We start from the raw sequence: 24,906 nt of genomic DNA, 5'->3' as shown, positions 1-24,906 counted from the left end.
AGGACTTCAGCTACTAGGCTTCTGCGCTGGGCCCAACTCTCTCTGCTTGTAAGAAAAATTGAAGAAATAAGGGGAGAATTACGACTTTTTGATAAACTCATAATTTTCTCATTCTGTTTTGACCTCTTTTTATTAATTTTGTTATTAAATAGTATTTCTTCCTGGTAGTATAAATAGTTGGTAATCCAGTAACAAGTGTCCCAAAATTTGAAAACCTTTAGTGTTATCTGAAATCCGCAAGTGGGAGCAGCTGGATATGGAAAGAACATTGAATGTAAGGGGATGGAGTTTGGTACTGAGGATTACTTCGTGGCCTTGGCAGGTCTAGTGCAGACAGAGAAACAGGGGTGTGTGTCTATGGATGCTCCTTAACTTAGTATGGACTAGTAGTGATAAATTCCTGGTAAGTGTGGGAGTACCTTTAGCACTCACTGCTCAACATTGTCGTGCAGCCTAACCTGCCTTCAGTGTGGTCAGAGCGCACCTCGGCCTGCAGTTGGACACAAGGACCCAGGGCACAGCCGATTCTAAACCTGAGTGTTGGATATCTCGCACACAGTGGGTGCTTTGTGGACCTGCTAGCATGTGACACACTGTGCAGCTGGTACTGGTGGCTTTGTGCTGCAGGTCTGAGTGGCAGCTGCTGCCCAACATTTCAGGAGAATCTGCCTCATGTTGTTAACTTGAGGAAAGACAAATTCCTGTCATGTCACTTTCTGGAGTTGTATTTCTGAGTAGCAATAATGTGCATTTGTGAATTATGAATTATGTAACTTGCTGGAATTACCTTTTATGGTGAAGCTCTAGAAGGTTCTCTGAGATATTGAAGCCTCAAGATACTGAGATAATCTCTATTTTTTTTTTAAGATTTATTTTGTTTGAAAGGCAGATTTTACAGAGAGGAGACAGCTCTTCCATGAGCTCGTTCACTCCCCAAATTACAGCAAAACCTGGAGCTGAGCTGATCCAAAGGCAAGAGCCAGGAGCTTCTTCTGTGTCTCCCGTGTGGGTGCAGGGTGTTAAGGCTTTGGACCCTCGTGGCTTCTGCTTTCCCAGGCCACGAGCAAGGAGCTGGAAGGGAAGTGGAGTGATGGGGACAGAAGCCAGCGTACCTATGGGACCCTGGCTCTTGAAGGCGGAGGATTGACCTGATAAGCCCCAGTGCGTCCCCGTCTCCCAGTGTGTATATTGAAGACTTTATTCCTGGTTCTGCTTCTCACACCTTGCTTTTTGCCTTTCTTTCCTGCTATTCTTTTATTGTAGCATTAAATTTTATTTTTCCCTGTTTTGAACCCATTTTGGAACAGGAAGATTAAATAATTAAAAACTTTTAAATTTGGAGGAAGCATTTTACAAAAAGTTTCATTCATGACACAGTCCATTTTGATCCTTTGAGACCATAGCTTTTAATGTTCTTACCATTGCATTCATTTTTCCTTTTAGCAGTTGCATGGCCTTGCTTTAGTTTTCACCTTTAGCCTTCATGTTTCCATGGAGTGTGCTTGCAGGTGTGAGCCGGCGTGCTTGTGCTTACAGCAGCTCTCCAGGCCTCACCACGGGGTGGCTTGCTGCTGCATCCTTTACTGATTCAACTCCGTGGGCCATTTGCCTTACCCTCTGCTGCTGAACGGTACCGCGAAGTAAATACAGTTCATAAAGAAAGTTGAGTTTTTGTAGTAGACATTTTCCTTTATTTTTCCACCCTTGCAGGAGCATCCTGGAAATGGGACGGTCACAAAGAGGAACAGTAGAGATGGCCTGTATCAGCACAGCAGGGCCCACACCACTTTAGGCAGGCCTGATGGGCAGACTGGCTGTACACAGCTCAGCGCTTGCTCCTGGCTCTGCAGGCTGCTGCAGCTCTCATGCTTGACTCACTGCTTTCCAAATGGGAAGTCTACAAATATTGATCCTGTTCTTGCAGACTTTGTAACCAAGTGTTGGGAAACTGTTGTGGCTCTCAGTTGTCCGTTGCTTTCTGCAGTCTGACTTGGAGTGAGTTTTGATGAATGTCGTGGTTTTACTTTGAGCACCAGTGTCACAAATCCAGATCGTTGCAGAGTTTAAAGTTAATTATAACAGAGACCTATTGATGTCGGGGATTCACAGGGCATTGTAGATCATTTTTAGTATTCTAGAACTTAATACATGCAGGGGAAGACAAATACCCGGGGAATATTATTTTATATGTTACGATAGTAATTTGTGCCTAACTTTAAGAGCTCGGGCCTGGCGTGGTGGCCTAGTGGCTAAAGTCCTTTCCTTGCATGTACTAGGATCCTGTGTGGGCACTGGTTTGTGTCCTGGCTGCCCTGCTTCCCATCCAGCTCCCTGCTTGTGGCCTGGGAAAGCAGTCGAGGATGGCCCAAAACCTTGGGATCTTGCATCTGCATGGGAGACCTGGAGAAGGATTCCCAGTTTATTTGATGGGGTTATTATCTATTTTTGTTATTTATTTTGAAGTACAAATTTTACCTTTGGTCAGCGGATGCTGGAAAGTTTCTGTGTGACAATTCTTGTGCCTTTAGCGTGTCTATCAATTTTTGAGTATTCCCTTATGTTTTGGAGCAGCACCATAGTCGAGATTGTTTGGGCTCTAGCCTAGCATCGTGCCTGTGGTCCGAGGGCCCCGGCCTCGGACCCTGGGGTCTGACATCTAGAGAACACGGTGAAAGTTCTAGATGCTTTGCTGTTGATGCTTTGCTTTGCCCTCCATGTCTGCAGTGTGGGTGTGTGCGTGGGGGGGGGGGCGCTAGTCTGCTTGTAGTTTTAGTATTTATGTATTGTTTTTAGATCTGATAAGATTTGCACATGTATTCGCCTTTTGATGTGTTCATTGTGAAGTGTGAGTATTAATTTCACAAAGTAATGATTAGTTGGTGAAATAATAGCATTTTAATATTCATAATTTGCATATGGCTCAGGAATTTTAGTGTATTCCAAGTCATTTTGTTATAGTTTGTGGATTATAATACAGAATTTTAAAATTTAGTATGTGTCAAAATAATCTTTTGATTAAAATGTTAATTCTCTATTGTCCTTGCTCACTGCAGTTCTTATTCTGCCTGTACCTTTTTTATTTGCAGTTAAATGGGGATGTTAGCTCTGTAACTCTAGCAATAAATTAGGTTTGAAAATTGATATTCTAATTTACTGAATCCTTTAAAAACAGTTTTCAAATTAATTTGAATTTTCTATGACAAAATATGTAGTTTGTTTGCAGATGTGTTTGTAATGGCAGCCTGGACCTGTTTTCTTCCGTGGTCCTGTCCTTCTCGGCTGTCCCTGGCAGTCTGCCAGCTGGTCTGGCTGTCTCAGGCCTCGCCTTGGCTAGACAGGTGATGGGGCAGACACCGTGAGACACAGCAGCGTGCTCAGCGCACAGGTGAAGTGCTCCCGCTTTGTCTGTGTTGTTGGTGGTTTGTGGAAAGCTGGAGCCAGGCCTTCTTTTGTGCTGGCCTTGGCAGCCTTGCCATGACGGAAGGCTTGTGGATAGCCCACTGTTGCTACGATGAAGCCTTGCCATGTGGGGAAATGGAGTTTCAGGCTCATTGTTTACTTAAGAATAAATTTTTCAAAGAAGTAATTTCTTGGTGATATCTACCTATGCTAGATCATTCAGCTTTCTTTTGAAAAGATAAAAATACTATGAATGTACTGTGTTTTGAATAGACACTTTTGCAAACAATAATAAAATACATATGGTTAAAATATAACGTAGTAAGATACACTGTCCCTCTCCAGTCACCGAGGCAGCTTACCTCTCTGGTTTCAAACCTTGAGCAAGTTGCCTCTAGGTCCCTGCCAGCCTCCGGTGGCCTTGCAAGTTACCTGCGGACACCTGGGAGGGAAGCCACTGAGAGTGAGTGAGATGGCCAGCGCTCTGCTGGTCACCTCTGCAGGTGCTGCTTCTCTTGCCTGAGTATCTTATCGCCAGGTCCGATGTGGAACAGGAGGAAGGTGTGGCTACGATATTTTTCTTTCTTCAGTCTCTTCTGCTTCACTTTAAATGCTAGTCAGTTGTCATTTTTGGTTGCTTTTGCCTTATGAGATGTGTTGGTGTTAAGATGCTCTTCTGCAGTCTTTTTATCTTTTTACTTTCGAAAACTGGTATTTCTGTGCAGAGCAATGTGGTGGCCTTTGGTTGCATTCCTTCTCTCAGCTTCCAGAGCCGGGCTGTTGAGTATGCAGAGAGGAAAATTCCCTGATGTTGATACGAATGTATATAGAGAGAGGAAGACATCTATACAGTTCATGCGAAATGATATTGAAATAAATATTTTGTGCGAAGAATTAAAATACATGGATATGTAAGATCTTAAAATGTCTTGGAAAATCCGTATTTTAATTCCATTTTTACACAGTGTTCTTCTGTGTGCGTGTGTATATTCACACGTTGTGTGTGTGATTTTTTACGATGGACTTATTCTTGCCCTCTGCCATTCCCTGTTGATTGCTTCTGCCTGCTGAACCAATATCGTATCTCCCGTTTTTCTGCGCTCTTGATCACCTTCCACTTGTGCTAGGATCCCTTTTCGTAGTGACCATCCTCGCAGTGACCATGCTGCTTCGTAACCAGAGGCAGAGAAGGTAAACCTCGTACGTTCCTGTGCGCTGCAGGTGGAAGTGTACGTAAGCCGCCCTGGATTGGTAGCTCAGCTAGGTGCCACATGTTAGGTTGGAAATGATTCCTTCTGCATATTCATCCCACTGTCTTCTGTTGGGAGGAATCATCGCTGTAAGCTGCCTGCCTTCCTTTTCCTCTTTCTCTTTCTGTGCTATTCTACAATTTGATGATGATGATTCTTTTCTGTTGCTTGGCATTGAATCTGAAGACTTGAATTTTCTGCATCTTTTGGGCTGTGACACATTGCTTGCACATACATATTTAGAAGAGTTGCTCCTTTTCTGTGTTAGGTTTTATATGTCCTGATAACACAGTTCCATATTAAATATTTTGATTAATTTTTCTTTTATCTTTTATGTGTTTAGTCTTTATATTGTTTTCTAAGTTAGTAATTCTTTTCTTGTTCATAGCCTTTAGCTTGTTTGGTCTTACTAGAGTGAATAATTGTCACGAGGATTTATAGATTGAGAAATCAGGTTCTAAAACTTTATTAGATAGATTTAATTATAATTTTATGTGTCTCATTAATGACTCATTTGTTTTCTAAATCAAGAGAACAAGTGAAAATAAACTTGAAATTTATTAACTGAAGGATAAATTTAATATAATTGGGTTAATTAGGTTCTTTATCATTCCGACAACTTTACAATTTAGATAATAATTGCAGAAGTTCTAAGGTCATATTTTTGTGGGAAATTTATTTTGACAATACTTTTTACTTAAGAAAAGCTGGATTTTAGAAGACAATGAGTTTGTAACCCTGCTACTTCCTGCAAATGTTGCCTCGGTAGGCTCTTCAGTGGAATAAACAGCAGATTTAGGAGTTTTTGAAGAGCTACAAATATTCAAGTGTTTTCTCTTTTTCATATTTATACAGTTTATATATTTGTCACCTATTTTTATTAAATCTGTGAATTTAGGAGTGTAATTTTTTTTTATTGATTGTTTTGCATTATGTGACACGGTGTTATGGGCATTGGGATTCCCCCCACCCCTCCCCGAACCCTCTCCCCATGGTGGATTTCTCCACCTTGTTGCATTGCCACAGTTCAAATTCAGTTGTGGTTCTTTCATTGGAAATATTTACCAAGCATAAAGTCCAGTGTCTTATTATCCTAGTGGGTTCAACGATTTCTTTGTGAGACCATCTCTGGTCTGAAGGTAGGTCCAGCTAAGCTTCATCCCAAACGATTAAAGGCCCCGACATGCCCTCAACAGCCATTTACAACCTCATGGCATCAATTGACATGACGTTGATTAATAGCATGTTGATGGGAAGATGCGGTTTCTTAACTACATCCTGTGACTTCTTCATAGACATTTCAATTTTGGTTTGTATTCAGCCTGTTTCCATACAGTTATCAGTTTAGGTACAATACATTTTTTTTTTTTATTAATTTAGGATGGGTGTGCAGAGAAATCCCCAATACCCCAGTGAGGCGTTACTAATCTTTGTGTCCCACCTAGTGAGGCCTGTTTGGGTCCACACTGGGCATTTCCTGTCTGCTTCTAAGCTTTCCATGTTGTTGTCTGTCCATTCTAGATTTTTTTTTGTTTGTATGTATATTTGTTTGTTTTGAGGGGTTCCTAGAGCGGTCCTAATAGTCACCGTGAGGGAGGGTGGGGACCCAGAGCCAGAGCTAGGCTAGGACCAGAGAGAGCTTGCCTCCTTATTCCCAGAGGGAGTTTATTATTCTTCTGTTTCTGCAGATTGCTCAGGCCTCCTGGCCGTCGTTAGGAGTGTAATTTTGATGGAGAAAACAATTTTGTTCAATGTGTATAATAAAATATTTTAGATTTGTGCTGATTACTAAGTATAGGCAAATGGTTGTGTACATCTTTGTTTAGTAATTGTTTTACTGGTTTGTTTTTTATTAGATGGTTGAAATTAAGCAAGTAAAGCCAGCTGAATTATTATTCTGTTCTTGTTTATTTTTTTTTTTCCTGAGTTACCATTTTGAGGGCTATACTTTGAGATGTTAAGGAGTTATTGTGAATTATGTGTTTGACCTGTTCTGTGCATTTAAGAGTGTTACAAGTTGCTTAAAATATAGAGCATTGTAAAACTAGTAGTGTTAAGATTGTCTCTGTGGTTCTGGACAGGTGTTGCTCTGGATTCTGAGAAGGGAATGCTCTGAGGGAGCACGGGGGGAGCACAGTCTCCAAGTCGTACGTCTTGTTCCTCAACGGGAACCACACCATCCTGTGCTCTTTGCACATCGGCTTTGGCCTGTCTCTCCTAGACCTTTGAATTGAAAATGACAGTAACTGCATGGTCTCCCGTGTGATAATATATTTCTTATGTAAAATCTTCTGTTTATGAAAACTCAAGGTCACGTTGCTGGGCAGATTCGTTAGAGCGTAGCATCAACAGCTTCATGATCACAGAAGGCAGTTAGTATTGCTGTATAGGAGTTTAGTGTAAGTGTTGGGAGGAATGCTGCTGGCGTGTGCGTGCAGTGCTCGGTTGCCGTGCCTAGTGAAGTTCCAAGGTGGGGAAAGCATGGTGACTCTGGGAAGTTTGCTTGGTTGAGAAGATGCTGGATCTTTTTGAAGAAAGGTGGTGGTAAATCACTGTTTTTCTCTTGTTTTCCCTCTTTTTGTGCAGGGCCCCTGTGTCCATGACGAGGACTCTGGTTTGTCACTTGTAGGAAAACCTGCCCTTCAGGCACTTTTGTATCACTGCCATTTTTATGAACATTTGAATCAGATGATAAAACATTGTTATGTTGGACAATATACATTTGATTTGAATTTTTCTGCTTTTGATGGAACTTCAGAAGGCAATGACTTAAATGGTAAGTGCAATGTTATTTTTATAAATTATACCTTTTTAAGAGATGTTCAAAAATTATTTTGAGTATTTGGAAAATGACCGAAAACATGTAGCAAAAACACTTGTCTCGAACCCTACTAGCCAGAAGATACAGCTTGTCATGTTCTAGAGCCCTACTACCCAGGGGGATAGCTTGTCATATTCTAGAACCCCACTACCCAGGGGGATAGCTTGTCATATTCTAGAACCCCACTACCCAGGGGGATAGCTTGTCATATTTTAGAACCCCACTACTCAGGGGATAGCTTATCATGTTCTAGAACCCCACTATCCGGGGGATAGCTTGTCATGTTCTAGAACCCCACTACCCGGGGGATAGCTTGTCATGTTCTAGAACCCCACTACCCGGGGGATAGCTTGTCATGTTCTAGAACCCCACTACCCGGGGGATAGCTTGTCATGTTCTAGAACCCCACTACCCGGGGGATAGCTTGTCATGTTCTAGAACCCCACTACCCGGGGGATAGCTTGTCATGTTCTAGAACCCCACTACCCGGGGGATAGCTTGTCATGTTCTAGAACCCCACTACCCGGGGATAGCTTGTCATGTTCTAGAACCCCACTACCCGGGGGATAGCCTGTCATGTTCTAGTTTCTTCTTGTCTTCTTTCCTATGTGTAGCTTTTGTTTTACATGATATTCGTGTCTTGTATAGACTTCTGTATTTTCTGTTTTCACTAAATGTCGCCTAATTTTTATATGCTGTATGTTCTTTATGGAACCTAATGTTGATATTGTATTAGTGCTTGATAAGGTGGTAGCTTTCAGTAAAGGTGTATACTTTTTCCTCTATATTACCACTCTTTGGTAATGTGAACCTCTGGGAAGTCTACAGCTCATTCTCAAGAATGCAAACTTTTCCCACTACATTTCCTAATTCATTTCTAAAGAGCTGCTTGTTTTGCTGTATGTTTCCTTCATTGAAATGTCTTGCTGAAACCTTTTTCCTTCTATTTATCAGCTTTATTGGGCTTACCACATAAGATTTTTTTTTTAAAGATTTATTTTTATTATTTTTTTATTGGAAAGGCGGATATACAGAGAGGAGAGACAGAGAGGAAGATCTTCCATCCGATGATTCATTCCCCAAGTGAGCACAACGGCCGATGCTATGCCGGTCTGAAGCCAGGAGCCACTTCTGGGTCTCCCATGCGGGTGCAGGGTCCCAAAGCTTTGGGCTGTCCTCGACTGCTCTCCTGGGCCACAGGCGGGGAGCTGGAAGGGAAGCGGGGCTGCCGGGATAGAACCAGCGCCCATATGGGATCCCGGGTGTGCAAGGCGAGGACCTTAACCACTTGCGCCACCGCGCCGGGTCTCACCAACATAAGATTTTAAAAAAGATTTTGCTTTAATTTATGTGGAAGACTGGGAAGGGGAGCAGGAGAGACTCCTCTTCCATGTGCTGAGCTGCTTGCTGCGTGGCTGGGTCACGCTGGGCCGAACCAGGCCGAGCCAGGCCGCAGCCACAGACGGGAGCTGTAGTCAGCTGTGCCATGGGGGTGGCAGGGAGCCAAGCATCGCGGACAGTTTTCTGCGGCTTTCCCAGACGTGTCAGGGACCTGGCTCAGATGCAGAGAAGCTGGGACTCGAGCCAGTGCTCTGGCATCGCAGACTGCTGCTTACCCCGCTGTGCCACAGTGCCACCCACAAGCACAAGGTCTTAAAACGCACGGAGGAGCACCTTCACAATAATTAAGTTTAGAAATAACTTGCCTTTTTGTAATTGTCTTGCAACTAATTTCTTTGAAGATTTGTGTAATTTCACACCTACAAATAAGTCAATAATAATACAAGAAAATTCCCAAATGTTAACTTTTTTTCCGGTTTGTTCACTGTCCCATGTGTATATATCTATATATGCATTTGGATTCAAATGAAATTTATTTAAATGTATGTTTATTTTTTCTGAGTTATTTAATGTAAGTTGTGACATGCAGTTCTTTCACCCTGCAAAGCTTGAGTGAAAATATAATTTATTTTTCTGTTAACTTCAGAGAAAGTGAAACAAGATGGAGCACAGTTTTTGAATACTCTAACTAAATATCCCTGTTGGGAAAGTAACTCATCTAATTGTTTGGTTTCCTTGGCTCTTGTTATGCAGAACCTGCACTAGGATCCATCGTCCTGTGTCTTTTTTTTTTTTTTTAAGATTTATTTTTATTGGAAAGTCAAATATACAGAGAGGAGGAGAGACAGAAAAGTCTTCTGTACACTGATTCACTCCCCACGTGGCTGCAATGGCTGGAGCTGAGCTGATCCAAAAAGCCAGGAGTCTTCCAGGTCTCCCGTGCAGGTTCAGGGTCCCGAGGCTTTGGGCCGTCCTCCACTGCCTTCCCAGGCCACAAGCAGGGAGCTGGATGGGAAGTGGGGCCACCAGGACACAAACCAATGTCCATAAGGGATCCTGGCTCGTGCAAGGTGAGGACTTTTGCCACTAGGCTACCATGCTGTGCCCCATAGTCCCATATCTTAAGGTTAGCGCTGAACCAGAAGAGATTTCACTTGGCCTGTCAAGGGTCAATGAAAGGCTCCCAGGGAACCCCATTCCCACCATGGATACCTGCAGCATTTGCTGCTGAATATACTTGCAGACTTCATGGGTCCTGAGCCCAGTTTGGGTGCTTCCTGGGCTATCACATTGCTGCATTGCCTTTGAGAAAGTGCTCTGAACCTCCCAGGCTGTTGCTGCAGGTTTATCTTGAGATCCTACCCACTTGGGGCCAGTGGAAGCAGCTGTCCCTAGCAAACATAACGCTATGAACCAGAGAGTGGTCCTCCCCATTCTGCACAGACCCAAGACATGGCTGGGTAGCTCAGCCTGACTGGCTGAGCCTGCAGAGGTTCCAGGAAATAGCCCCCTATCCTGTCAGCCTTCTGGCCACCCTGTAAGCAGTTAGTGTCACATCCCAGCTGCCCCTCCTCCAGGCTGTTGGCAGCGTGGCCAACTACCCAGAGAGCTGGCTACTGGGCATCTCACCCTGAGCTGGAAGGCCCCTGGGGGCCCTTACTAGTCACTTGTACAGCCCTGGGACAATTGTGACGGCTCTGGCTTGTCTCTTGGTGTAACTGTTCCCCCTGTGCACTCACACACTGACAGGACTTTGCCTCTTTACCAAAGGGGAGTGCTGTGCTCTGTCTCCCTGGGCCCTGTCGTGGCCCACTCTCATCCTTGGCCGGTTCCTGTATTGTTTTCTTTTACTGATTGTCCCAGTACTTGGGGTGTGTGCACATGAACAATGCTCTTGTTCTCACAGGTTTAGATGACTCCTTGAAGTTCTGGAACGCTCCATCCAGGATGTCCAGTCAAGATCGTGATCCCAGTTCTGTGTCCACCGCAGAAACAATGGTACATGCAAAGAATGCATAAGGCTTCGTTTTTAACTCTGAAAAAATTCAATTTACATAATGGGGAGATAAGAATTGATAAAAAGTTTAAGATGAGTGTATCAGCTTTGGTTTGAAGTGCTATCTGTGTAGAATTCTGCTAGTATTACCTTAAATCCCTTATATTTAACCTGTATTCCAGCTGTATACAACAGATAGCGAGTTGGATTTTTAACAATTTGGACTATGTGTTTAAAAATATGGTTTATGCAAGGTGAACATATTCCATGCATTTCCTAACGCAGGTGCTGGGGCAGAGCGATGCTCGGCTTGGCCAGCCCGGCCTGCCTCTCCCGCCCTCCTGCACTCCTTCCGGTCCTGCTTCGCTTCTTCTTTGCTTTTTGCTGTTTTTACAGTGACATGCTTTCAGCTCACCTTGGAGTGAAGGATTCGGAAACTAGCATGTTAGGAAAGAAGGAACAGCTCAATGCAAAGGCTGTACTAAATCACCTCAAACTATTTTTTGTTCAATGGGTTGCATTTTTTGCACTCTGTATTCGTTACCACAAAGCAGATAAACCCTGTTTTTCCTTTTGGGACTACCTTATTTAATTAAATGTAAGTTGAATTTGGAGTTTGAACGAGCATTTGCTTCACTCTAGCATAGCTATACTGAATATCCTTTTAGTTGAGAGTTTTCAGCCTCTCTTTTCTATTTTTTTTGATAGAACCAGGAATACTGAAATATCAGAATGTTTATCTGAGAAATAGAGAACAAATGTTAAATGGTGGACAGTGATTTCCCTGAAATTTGCTGAAGGGTGAGGCAGTAGTGAAGGAAGTTGATGCATCTGAGTGGTCCCAGTGTGGTGCTGCTGATCTAACCATGGCGCTCAGTCCTGCGTCAGGTCCGGGCTCCTCCTGCTGTCTGAGATGCCTGAGGTTCCTGTCTGGCTGCCTCTGCCCGCCCTGGGCAGCAGTCACCTGGTCCCTGAGAGTGGGAGAGACGGCGTACTTCTGAAGAATGACTTGGGCTGGCTGTCCGTTTTTAAGTCTTTTTTCTTTTAGATTTAAGAGAACTGTTTGTGTTCATGGTTGAGTGAACTGTTAAATGGAAAACTAGGATAATTATGACCAGTGCACAAGATGTCATACTTTCCTTTCCAAGCTACAAATAACATGTATCTTTCTCTCAAGAAGAGAAACAGTGAGTTGTGCTGATTGTTATTGGATTCGCAGGCTAGTGGCATCAATCTGTGCTTAGAAGTCAATCTGCTCAAGTTACCCTGTTGTTAAGAGGCTGTAGGCTAGCCCAGACATCATTGTACCTTGCTTTTCTTTGCTTATAGTGGGGATGCAGTGGCTAGTGATGGTTTTAATTAACCTTGAGTTGTCTTAAGTATTCTATAGACTTCAGTCAGTTTGTACTTATACTGTACAGGACAAAGTAAAGAAAAACAAATTAAACTTCTGCATTTCTTTACTTTATGGTAACTCATGAGTCTTACATGATGGACCACAGTGAGAAATTTTCAGACAACTTTTGAAATATGTTACATATTTTAATCATTTTAAAGGTGTAAACACTGGAGTTGACATGCCAGTCTTGTTTGTGTTTCAGAGGCACACAACCATGTAGAAATCCATACCAATGAGATTTTTTTAAAAGTTGTAATATATAGTCCCAAGTAGTATTTATTTTTGTCTCCCCAGTAGAGTAATATTTTTTAGAAGTTTTACATGATCAGCTCTTTTATTAGTATTTTTGGTGGTGGTGATAAGAGGCAATTCTTAATAGAAGTTTTTAAATTGTTGATTTTTACTTATAAAAATGAAAAACCCTAATTCTACTAGTTGTTATGTTTTCCTTACCGTGCGTAAGACAGTATGATATGTGTGTCCTAACAGATGAGAAATCTGTAGACCGTATTAGTTACACCATTATTACTTAAAACCAAACCAATGCGTGTTTGGTCTAATGTTTTTTAACATAAGAAGGTGTTGAATTTAGAAGCTGATGTGAATCTTACTAGTCAAGTTAGTTGTTTACCTGTATCTTTGTCTCCCAGAGTTGAATAGACATAGAAACTTTTCAGACTTTATATTTTGTTACGTTTTTAAAGCTTGACTATGTTTGCCCTGTATTTTTTATGCCACAAATCCTTTTTTCTTCTTTTGTGCTTTTTTTCTTAAATAATCTGTTTAAACTGTTACGTTCTTTTTAAGAAGTCATATTGGCTTCCTTGTTCATGTTTCTTGTGAATGTGATTTTTACACATTTGGGAGATCCTTGTTGATTATTCTCTGAAAGCTTTGTTCTTGGAAATGTGCTTCTGTGGCTTTCTGGAGTGTCTGCAGGTTTGTGTTGTAGACGGGACCAGGCAGCCTCGCTGGTGTTGGTGGGAGGAGAGTGGCATCGAAGCTGGGCAGGGCAGATCTCCGCCAGCATCAGTTGGGGAGGGAGATGATTGTGGTGTCCGGTGTGTTCACAGGCTTTGGAGGAACCAGCGGCCTGGGGTGAGCCTGCCGTGCCCTTTCATTGCACCTGCCCAGGCACCTGAAGGGCAGAGGAGCCCTCCTTGGTTTTCAGAAGCCCCCAGCTTCTGAAGTCAGACCCCAGGCCCTTCTCAGGTTCCCGACATATCACCAGATTCCCGCATTTACAGGGTGAGGGGCGTCTCTGTCCTGCAAGCTTCCTAGGCTACAGAGAAGGGATTCAGTACTGTTGATCACTTGTGCAGCCAAAGGAATTTGTGTGAGGAGCCAGCTATGTTAGGCTGAGTGTTTAATTCTGTGTGTGTGTGTGTATAATATATACATTATATATATATACATATGTGTATATATATTATATACATATTATACATATATAATATATATAATATATATCTCTTTTTAACTAAGGTTGTAACTTTTATCTAGATGTGTGCTGAGAGGAACATTTTGTTAGATTTTAGGTCCCTCCCATTTTCTGGGTATGATATTAAGCAGTTGATTTAATGTTTGCATGTGAGTGATTTGTTTAGACTGAACTTTATCCAGATTTTCATCTTAAACATTGTTTTGTGCTCAGCTTGTTATTCCTTGCTATTGTAGCTATTCTGCTTTAGGTGATTAAGGATTGATCAGAGTGCAGAAAGCGAGCCTGTCTGAGCCCAACGGCCTCTGAGATTGGCGTGTTCACAGTCTCTGTCTATACTCTTGGGCCGCGGTTTTGTTTTTTTTTCTATTTGGTATTTAATTCTTTACCTAACGGGGTCTGATTGCAAAGTATGCCATTGTATAAATTTGAAAAAAAAGGGGGAAGGAAGTGGCTGGGTCAGGAATGCAGATGGGAGCGAGGCTAGGAACGAAGTATTTCCATGCTCCTGTACCCGTGCCTAAGGAACACAGTGAATTCCGTTGAAGGCAGTCCGCCTTATCCTTTCAGCATTTGGGTCATGAGGATGTAGGCCTGAAAATCCTCAATGAGCTTCAAGTGTAAGAAGTTCCTTTAAGTTACTGATTTTTAGAGTGATCACATTTCATTTAAAAAGTAGAGAATGTCATTAAAAAAACACACTGTCTCTCAGGAGGTGGAATAAGTTTTAGTTACACGATCTAGTATAATTTTAAATAATTTTTCTTGCTTAAGCATATGTTACATATATGCTATGTTTTATTTCCAATGTTGTAACATTAAGAAATAAAAAGTAAAATGATGTATTTACTCACAGGTGGCACCTTCACTGGGTAGTGCCGAATTTGAACCGCTGAATCCACCAGCAGCACTTCTAGCCGAACCCGCCCATGGCCAGTTTGCACCTCAAGGTACCCTATTCCAGGAACTTTGTGTGTCCAAGTAGCAGTGGCAACTTGGTCCAGATACATACTTTGAAGACTTTTGAAGGAAATGTCTAGAAAGTAAAATGTTTATGAGTGAGTCACGAAACATAATAAAGTCACAGTACAGGATGAATATGTTTACATATTAAAGATTACAGCTTTTATTCTAGAGTATCTAGGACTTATGCAGTATTTAATTTTTTTTAAAAATTGTATTTATATGAAAGAGTTAGAGAAAGAGATGGGGAAAGAGAAAGAGGGAGGGGAGGGGAGAGGAGAGGGAAGGGAGAGAGGGAGTGAGGAGAGGAGAGAGGAGAGACGCATCTTCTGTCCATTGGATCACTCCACACTGCTACAAGGCTGGGACTAGTTCAAGGCAAAGCAGGAGTCTGAGCTTCTGGGTCTCCCACGCGGGTGCAGGGACCCACACACTGGGACCGTCCTCTACTGCCTCCCCAGGCGTTTTAGCAGGCAGCTAGATTCCAAGTGGAGTAGCCAGACTTTTGGTGTTGGATACAGTGGCTTTGTGCTCTGTGCCACAGCTCCAGCCCTAACACTGTAGCTTTAAGGACATAATGTATCAGTTATTTGCTAACACCTACAGAGAAGTAGTTTAGACACTAAAATAATAAATAACTGCTTTCTGAAGCTTTTAGCAGTACTCGATTAAAAGCTTTGAATGTCCATCTTTGTCGTTGCAGTGATTTCCTAAAGCAGACCACACTTTGTATTTTTGTAATTTATGTTACCAGTATGTAACAGTTTTTAACTTTAGATCAACATTTTATCCTCCTAACATTCACATTGTAAGGCCAAAGACATGTCATGGAATGAAACTTGTTTATGAATTTCATGAATATCTGCCTATGAAAGCATGCAGCTTTGCTCTTTTTTTAAAAACAGATTTATTGAGAAGTAATTCACATACCATACAATTCATCCATTTAGTGCATTTACTTTATTGATTTTTTTCCGCATGTTTTTCCCACAGCCTTCTGTCACCTCCCCGTCCCCCACAGCCTTCTCTGTCATCCCCCCTTCCCACTCCCGTCCCCCACAGCCTTCTCTCTGTCATCCCCCCTTCCCACTCCCGTCCCCCACAGCCTTCTGTAGGTTTGCCTGGCTGGACAGTGTTGGAATGGAATCTTAACACAATGTGGTCTTTCGTGTCTTGCCTCCTTCACTTGTTATGTCATTCATGATTTATATCAAAATGTTACTTGCATTGTTGTTAAAACAATATTCCCTTGTCTTGTTACAGTACACGTAGGCACTCAGTGTTTGATAGATACTTGAAATTTTTCCAGGTTTGGACCACTAAGATAATGCATGTATATGACTGTCAGAGTGAATGTTCTGCGAGGATACCCTTGGAGAACTACTCCACAAATAGAACCTTTCCCTTGTAAGAAGTATTCTAAAAGGATATTCTAAGATTTGTAAGTGTATATATGATATACAAAATTAAAATCTATCACTGGAAAAGTGTTTTTAAGAATTAGAGTTTGACCTGATGGTCAAAATACATTCTATGTTGCCTGAGATTAAATCCTTTTTTAAAAAATACTTCTAATATGAATAACCGGGAGAATTTGCTGTAATTAAAGTATTAAAAATTTTACGTGAGTGTATTCAGTTAGTTTGAAATTTCTTAAATCTTGGGCTCCTTTCCTCCCTTTTATGGGTATTTTTTCTTGCCCTGTGTTAAAAACATATAACTTAAGAGTATTGCAGGATTTTCTGAAAATGTTTTGAACAGTGAATTTTTTCAATTTTGCTTGATTTAAAATATCAAAGCTTTTCTGTAGATATGCACTTTGCCATAGGGAAAGCTAGTTCAGAATCTACATTAATTGATATAGAGATACTTCAAAAATCTGTGGAAAGTACAGCTAAAGGATGAGTTTATATGTTGGTACAATATTAATTCATGCATACATTTTTTCATAATGTGCATTTGCCCATAAATATTTTAGAGAACCTGATATTTTCAGTCTTATTGTCAATTTATTTTGGCAATTTTAAGGAGACCATTTGTTACTGTGGTCACTTATTTTAAGTTCTGAAAAAAAGTCATATGCTTGTCAGCACCAAAACCCGAAAGAACGTTGTCAGGATTATGTATTGATTATTGGGCTTGTGCACTACCGACCCTTTGTAGGCAGTGCTTCTTAACCTGACAGCCACAGCAGGCGCTGCTTTCATTTCCTTTATGCAGGGGTGTGATAGTGTTACACTTGTGCGATTTATGAAGGGTGTTACAACGAAATAGAGGCTGGTAGAAAGTATTGAAAGTAATGAGAAATTACTATACTATACTATACTATAATAGGCCTAAGGCTACCATTTACAATATAGTGTCTGTTGAAATGAAATCGACTCAAAAATCAGAAAAATAGCAGAAACATTCTTTTTTTGAAGACTTTAAAAATATTTTTTATTCAAAATGTAGAGTGACAGAGAGGGAGAGACACAAGAAGTCTTTCCCTCTACTGGTTCACTCCCCAGTGCCTGCCACAGGCACACTGGGCTGGGCAGCCAGGGGTCTGAACACGGCGAGGCTCTGCACTGTGGGCGGTTGTTGCTTTCCTCCCAGGCGCAGAAGCAGAAGCTGACCTGGAAGCAGGCGTGGGCTCAGGCCCCGGTGCCATGCGGGTGTGCGCACGCCGAGCTGACCTGGAAGCAGGCGTGAGCTCAGGCCCAGGTGCCGTGCGGGTGTGCACGCACCGAGCTGACCTGGAAGCAGGCGTGAGCTCAGGCCCGGGTGCTGTGCGGGTGTGCACACGCTGAGCTGACCTGCATGCAGGTGTGAGCTCAGGCCCAGGTGCCGTGTGGGTGTGCACACACCGAGCTGACCTGGAAGCAGGCGTGGGCTCAGGCCCAGGTGCCGTGCGGGTGTGCACACGGCGAACTGACCAGCATGCAGGTGTGAGCTCAGGCCCAGGTGCCGTGCGAGTGTGCACACGGCGAGCTGACCTGCATGCAGGTGTGATCTCTGGCCCTGGTGCTGCCGTTTCTTCTGATAAGGTGCACTGAAATGCATGATTTTGCGGAAATTGCAGACATCCTCCAAAGCAATTTCTTCACAAAATGTCAGCCAAAAGGAGAGCAAGACTGAAGAGTTCTTCCATTTTAAATACCAGGGACAATGCAAGGTACACCAGAACAATCTTTTTACTTTGCAAGTTAGAATGGTATTGGGACAATGGGAAGTCAGTAGATTACACAGTGCTATTGCATCAGTCCTGAGTTTGTTTATGGTACACTGGTAATAAAAGATGAAATTATTTTTAGGAAATTAATATAGGATCAAAGGAACTTTATATCTGCAATTTACAAATGGTTCATAAAATGATAATGTAAGGTAACTAGGTAGAGAAAATATGGCATTAGGAACCCTGGCATAATTATAAAGGAATTCTTTGTACTCTTGCATTTTTCCCCAACTTTTTTTTTTTTTGAGCAAAAGTCTGATTAATCAAATGTAGAAAACCCCTCCACTCCAGTCAGCAGGTGTCTCCAAGCAAGGAAAACGCAAAAGGCTGGGCTAAGTGGAGGGGTTTAGTGCAGTTGCCAGAAGGAAAAATAGAGCAGCCACAGAATGCAAGGGCCTGAAATTCCAGTCTCATCTAGCTTACTCAAAACCAAAAGCCGTCAGAGTGTTATGATCAGTAACTTATTTTCAGTCTCATGATAAGCCAAAAGCTCAGGCAGGTGGGATCACTACTGGCTTGTTACTCTTGATAATACTAAAAACCCAGAGGAACAGGGAGTCCTGTTGCACTCGGCCCCACCTTCCTGTCTAGCAGTTGCTATTTTCACTATAAAACCAGAAGCTGAGAGTCGGATTGGCACTTCAATCTTGCCGAATGCAGCTTGTGGGGGAGACACAAGCATCTTGGACATCTTTCAATATAGTGTTTGTTTGTTTTAAGTTCAGAATGGGACCTGTGTGATAGTTTCGTGGTTAAATTCTTGCCTTGCACACACCAGGATCCTGTGTGGGCACTGGTTTGTGTCCCGGCTGCCCTGCTTCCCATCCAGCTCCCTACCTGTGGCCTGCGAAAGCAGTGGAGGACGGCTCAAAGCTCAAAGCCTTGGGACCCTGCACCCGTGTGGGAGACCCAAAAGAAGGTCTTGGTTTTGAATTGCTTCAGCTCTTATTAGCCACTTGGGGAGTGAACCAGCAGATGAAAAATTTTTCCCTCTGTCTCTCCTCCTTTCTATAAATCTGACATCCCAATTAAAAGAAATCTTTAGAGGAAAATTACTTAAAAATTCGAAAGGAGTAAAGAATGTCAGCCCAAGTGTTTTAAACAGATTGGAGTCTTAGGAAATGTCTGCAACCTCGTGGTTTTACTTCGAAAGTCAATATCTCTGAAAGTGGAAGTTTTCCTTATTCTGGCTTGGGGCAAAACTTGTGCGCATGTGAACACGTGTGGCTGCTGGCCGTAAAGTGTGGCGACTGAAGCTGTGTTCGTTGACTCATTCATCGTGTTTGCTGTGATTGCAGATCTTCTGTAAACAGAAATATTTATTTCATTATCAGGTGTTGGCAAAGGGCACAATTCCCCATTTTCTAAAATATAAAAATATTTTGAATTTGGAAAAGCTCTGGCCCCTCAAATTTCAGAAAAAGGGACTGTGTGCCACCTGTGCGTTCGTCTGTTTGAAGTGTTTGGGGGCACAGAGCCGTTTTCTGCCTTTCTTGTCCTGGCTCCTGTACCCCTTCCCAAGGCACGTGCAGGGTGCAGGCCAGGAGGAAGGGAGTCCTCACGCTGGGCTCACGAGCAGGAGGAAGCAGGCAGATAAGAGATTATACAGCTGTCCAGTCTGGTCTTGTTTGGGAACTTTGCTCCAGCTGTAAGAAACTGTGGCTGTTGCTCATATACACAAGGTAAACACACTTTTGCTCTTTTCGGTTTTAGATCAGCATGAGATTGCGTCACCGCATCCGCCTCACGACTCGTCGTTTTCTGCTCCCCTACCCAAACACGGTGGTTTTGTTACTCCTGCCCTTCTGTCAGCAATGTGCGGCCTCTTAGACAACCTTTTGGCCATCGCCCCAAGAGACACTGCAGATGCCCTTCGACAGGCCCATCTCATGGAGTTGCTCTGTGGGTAAGCAGAAATACTTCTTTAAAGGCATGATAGTACAGGGATAGATTTATGCACTATTTATGACTACATATAAAATTTCATGTGTCCGGGCCCGGCGCAGTGGCGCAAGTGGTTAATGTCCTCGCCTTGCACACCCGGGATCCCATATGGGCGCTGGTTCTATCCCGGCAGCTCCACTTCCCTTCCAGCTCCCTGCTTGTGGCCTGGGAAAGCAGTCGAGGGTGGCCCGGGAAAGCAGTCGAGGATGGCCCAAAGCTTTGGGACCCTGCACCCGCGCGGGAGACCCGGAAGAGGCTCCTGGCTTCGGATCAGCATAGCATCGGCCGTTGCGCTCACTTGGGGAGTGAATCATTGGACGGAAAATCTTCCTCTCTGTCTCTCCTCTCTGTATATCCACCTTTCCAATAAAAAAATAATAAAAATAAATCTTAAAAAAAAAATTTCATGTGTCCTAGAAGGCTTTTATGCTCATAGGCTTCAGTTTTTTTGCTTTCACTGAGATTTTATTGACAGTTTTTATTTTGAATCTATTGCAGCACTTGCATTGGTTGATTGTATTTATTATTAAGACTCAAGAATATGATTAATGAATGTGTAAGAATGTGGAGGGTCATCTCCTTACTGGTACTATCAGAGTGTTGTCCCTGAGTTGATGAGTCACAGATGAAATTCGTCTGGTTTTGTTTTGGAAAGTAAGCTTTGGAGAAATCATAAGTTGTGTCTGAATTCTTATGACTTATTAACTTAGCACTAGTAAGTCTTTCTGTATTTTAGGAAATCTTATTACAAAGTGAAAAGGCCTGTGTGTTGCTATCTGGTGTCTAGTATAGTTCATTAGCTCGATATTACTGTGGCCTTGTAAATATGACTTCAGCATCTGCTGAATGGGGATGACGTAGGGATTAGCAGTGATGGTGTCAGAATAGTTTATTATCTATATGTTATCTTTCTTCTCTTTCACATCCGCTTTATTCTAGCCAAGTCTGCCCCTGCCTTTTAGCCACATATTTATTGCCTGTCTTGTCTCTTTGAACACTCACTTTTCTTTTCCAAATCATGTCTTCTTTATTATTGATACATTAGAATTCTAAAAAGAATGAGATATTTTCTTGTTCCACCTCAGTCAACTGTCATTGCTCCATAAATGTGTATACTATGTAACGAGGTATGTGTTTTGAGTGTTTGTGGTTTTCTGTACTGCAGTGCCTGCTAGGGTTGGAACAGTAACAGGCGGCTGGTCGGCTCTCCTTGCTGTATGCTCCTGCCTTAGCAGTGAGCAGAATGGAGCTCCAGGAACATGTCTGTCCTGTGGGTCAGCCAAGAGTCTGCTGTGGAACCGAGGCTACAGCGATGCTAGAAGACTTTTTGTGACGAAAGCTGATCACATTTCCATACCTGGTTTTCATTTAACTGTGAAGAGGAATTTCCTGTTTGCTTTATTTTATTGCTTTGAGAGTATTTCTATCTACTTTTTTGAATAGAAAAGTTACTACCAAAGTCACCCTCCTACTATCCACGCTGGATTTATTTATTTATTTGAAAGCCAGAGCTGCAGAGGGACAGGAAAAGGGGGAGAGGGTGGAAAGAGAGAGAGAGAGAGAGCGCAAGTGAGCGAGCGCACTTCCCTCTGCTGGTGCATTCTTCAAGTGGCTGCAACAGCCAGATTTGGGCCAGGATGAAGCCGGGAACTTCTTTCCAGTCTCCCACATGGGCACAGGGACACAGGACTTGAACCATTTTCTGCTGCTTTCCTTGGTGCATTAGCCAGGAGTTGGATTGCAAGTGTTGGAGCTGGAATGGGAACCAGCACTTACGTGGGATGTTAACATTGTAGATGGTTACTTAACCCAGTATGCCACTATGCCAGATCCCCCACTTTTATTCTTTGCTTTCTTTTCCCGATGGGCTGCATCATATTTTATTGTGCTCTTCATACTATTTATAGCTACTGCTTTCTTCTAGATTCTTTACGTTTTGTGTTAACTGACAGGAAATTTCCCCACTTTCTGAAGTACAGTAGAATATATTTTCACATATAACTTCTTTTTGCCAGTCTTCAGTGCGAAGCTCCCTAACTCTTGGGTTTTCCTTGTCCTCCGCAGTGTTGTGGAAGCTTCTCTCATCGAGGCGTGCGTGCAGGACCTGCAGGCGCTGTTGCCTTCGTCGCCGCCGGCGGAGCACACCCAGGCTCAGGTCAGTGTTTCCGGGCCGCCCTGGCCTCCCGCCTGCCAGCTTACTTTCTGAAATGTAAATTCTGCAGAGATGCCAAGCATCAGAGAAAGGTGGAAATGCCTCAGATGGGACGTTCTGCAGAGTGGGTTGCTGAGCACTTGACTGTGTGGATGGTGGAAAGCTGCCATGAGTTTTATCCTGAATTCTATTCCTGATGCCTTCATTAAGCAGCTATCAGTGTGTGACCCAGTGTCTGTGTATTTTTGTGTAGCACTTCAGAAAGGGGATTTACAGTGCTGGCAGTCTGACACTGGGTAGTTGGCTGTAGCTGGGCCTCCCACGTCCCGTGTCAGAGTGCTGATTCCAGCTCAGCTTCTCCACTCCTAACAGCTTACTGTCCAAGTGTCTGGGACTGTGGCTGATGATGGCTTGCGCAGTTGGGGCCCTGCACCTGTGTGGGAGACCTAGGTGGAGTTCCTGGCTCCTGGCTGCAGTTGGCCTACACCTGGCTGTTGTGAATATTTGAGGAGTGAACCAGTGGATGGAAGATCTCTCTCCCTTTCTCTTCCTCTCTGCCTTTCAAATGCCTTACATTTGTGCTAAGTTTGTGTTTGGCAGGTAAAGCATGGCTGGTCTTTCTTTGCTATGAGTTTGGTTTACCTACGTTATGTCCTTTATTTCACCTAAGTTTAAAGTTGATACATAGAGGCAAAGCAGTTCAAAGCCAAATCTGATATGAATAAATTTTTTTCCCCCATCAAGATATTTATTAAGTTCTTGCTACTTGTTAGAGGTTGTATATAAAGTATATTTAATGATTCTTTGTGCAGTTGTCAATGATAGACTTAAAAAGGAGAGGTGAGGAGTTAGTGAGCTGGGTGAGAGGTCCTTGGTTTGAGATGTGTTTGTTGAGTTGTCTGAGTAAGGGTGAGATCTCTGTTATAAGGTTTAGTGCACCATGCACTTGTCTTCAAAGCACTTGTCCCCGTGCAGTGTTTTCATTTGAGAATACCTATTTGTGTAATGATTGTCTCCTCAATAAATGTTTATTTTTTTGCCTGTTATGCACCAGGTTCTCCCCTTAGTAAATGAAAGTAACTCAGGTGTGACATGATGGCCTAACTGGCTAATCCTCCCCTTGCATGCATCAGGATCCCATGTGGGCACCAGTTCATGTCCCAGCTGCTCCACTTCCCTCCCAGCTCCCTGCTAGTGGCCTGGGAAAGCAGTAGAGAATGGCCCGAAGCTTTGGGAACCTGCACCCACATGGGAGAGCCAGAAGAGTTCCTGGCTTTGGATTGGCTCAGTTCCAGCTGTTGTGGCCACTTGGGGAGTGAACCAGTAGCCGATCTCTCTCTCTCTCTGTGAAGCTGACTTTCCAAAAAAAGAAAAAGTAACTCTTCCTTCAAAATGGGAGAAAGGTAATAAACAAATCCATACATGCTTGATGATGGTAGGCATCTCGGAAGAAAAGCCAAGTGGGGTCCATGAAGCCATATGAGCACTGGAAGAGGGATGTTTCCCTTGGCCCGAGGCAAACAAGGCAGGCACTCGCTCACTTCTTGTGCAGTGAATAGACAGTAGAAGTGAAGAACGTTGATAAGCTTGTTTATATTATTTGTATAATCCTTACAGCAATCCTGTGATGTACTGTTAGCACTGTGATTTTATGAATGAGTAACTTGTCCCTGTTATCTCATGCGGTGAGGACAAGCGGCAGGATTCCCACACAGGTGGCTGTAATGCTGTGTACCCTTCCTCTGCCTCATCTTATAAATGAGAATGCGTCTTGGTTCTAAGCAAATGCTCTTCCCTGTTACACTACCACACCAGCCCCTGTAATAGATTCTGTTTTTGAAGACTCAGAGTATTATTGTTAGGTACACAACCTCCATATAGAAGCATCTCTAACTCTTAATTACATTCTGGTACACGTCAGAATGAGAGTAAAAGGCATGTGTGTGTGTTATGTTTATGCAGAGAGAAGGAGATTGGCTGCAGGGTTGCTGTAAAGCTCACCGTTGTACACCCCATCTCATTTGACGCTGAAGAAAGACTAGTGCTTTGTGTGGTGTATTGTAGTTGATAGTGTTAATGTGGCCATTAGTGATGTACTTGTAAAACAAAAATATAATGCTTGGCTGCTTATTTCATGTCTGTAACAAGTAAGATTAATATTTTCATTAACTTATCTGACAAGTTATTTATAGTAATGCACACAAAATAAAATCCTACGTTTTTGAGACAAACTTTTCATTGATATGATTTTGTACTTGTTTCTTTTTCAAATAGGCTTGCTTTCTCTTGGAATACCTGTCCTCGTTGTCCAGGCTTCTGCAGTCATCTTTGTTGGTAGATCCTGACCTTGTGATCCAGGACAAAATTCTGAAGCCTCTTATCGCCAATGTGATTGGAGTTCTTACAATATGCATCAAAGGTATGTTGGATCAGCAGAGTTGATTCAGATTAGTGAGGAAGTGAAAATAATGTTGTGGGACATGTCTCACTCTTTGGAAGTTACTTCTTGGTTTGCCATTGCTCAGGGAGGCTTTGATGTTTCAGGGTTTGGATGCCCTTGAGGCAAGTGTAGGATGGCATAAAGGACATCCCTGTGCTTCATGTCACCTGGGGACAGAGCCCTCTAGCTCATGTCAGCAAGTGCATTGTGTCGCCGGAACCGATCTTTCCTCTGACCTTCGGGGACTGCCCAGTGCCCCACTAGCAAGGCCTGTGTGATGCAAGTGTACATTAATCTAGCACATAGTATCAAATCTCCTAAGCCCTTCATTATTGGAAAATATTCTGTGATGAAATGTTGAATGTGACTCTTACTAGCAGAGAAAATCCAAATGATATTATAACTCAATTAAAATCAAATATAATTGCTCCTGAAATTTAACAATTTACAGAATTGATCTTTGGATACTTTTCTTTGCCTTCCCAGTTGTTTTAATTCTTTGTATTGTAAGGATTGATTTGATTTTAAGTATGTTCTGATATC

General features: G+C 42.7%; 1 protein-coding gene across 2 annotated transcripts in view; it reads left to right on the top strand.

Moving 5' to 3' along the window:
• Positions 1-24,906, top strand: part of RTTN (rotatin) — a 119,745-nt gene that overhangs the window by 67,611 nt on the left and 27,228 nt on the right. The window contains exons 33-38 of one of the 2 annotated variants that reach the window (XM_040985116.1): positions 7,236-7,425; positions 10,718-10,809; positions 14,504-14,597; positions 19,541-19,733; positions 21,836-21,926; positions 24,198-24,360. In XM_040985116.1, the coding sequence (XP_040841050.1) occupies positions 7,236-7,425; positions 10,718-10,809; positions 14,504-14,597; positions 19,541-19,733; positions 21,836-21,926; positions 24,198-24,360 (823 nt within the window). The remainder of the gene's footprint in view (positions 1-7,235; positions 7,426-10,717; positions 10,810-14,503; positions 14,598-19,540; positions 19,734-21,835; positions 21,927-24,197; positions 24,361-24,906) is intronic. The other variant, XM_040985117.1, reaches the window with a different exon arrangement.

Source organism: Ochotona curzoniae, unplaced genomic scaffold (assembly GCF_017591425.1).
Source record: "Ochotona curzoniae isolate NIBS_2020 unplaced genomic scaffold, NIBS_Ocur_1.0 contig_43, whole genome shotgun sequence".
Lineage (NCBI taxonomy): Eukaryota > Metazoa > Chordata > Mammalia > Lagomorpha > Ochotonidae > Ochotona > Ochotona curzoniae.
The sequence above is the reverse complement of the archived record's forward strand: the minus strand, read 5'-3'. Positions and strand labels throughout refer to the sequence as shown.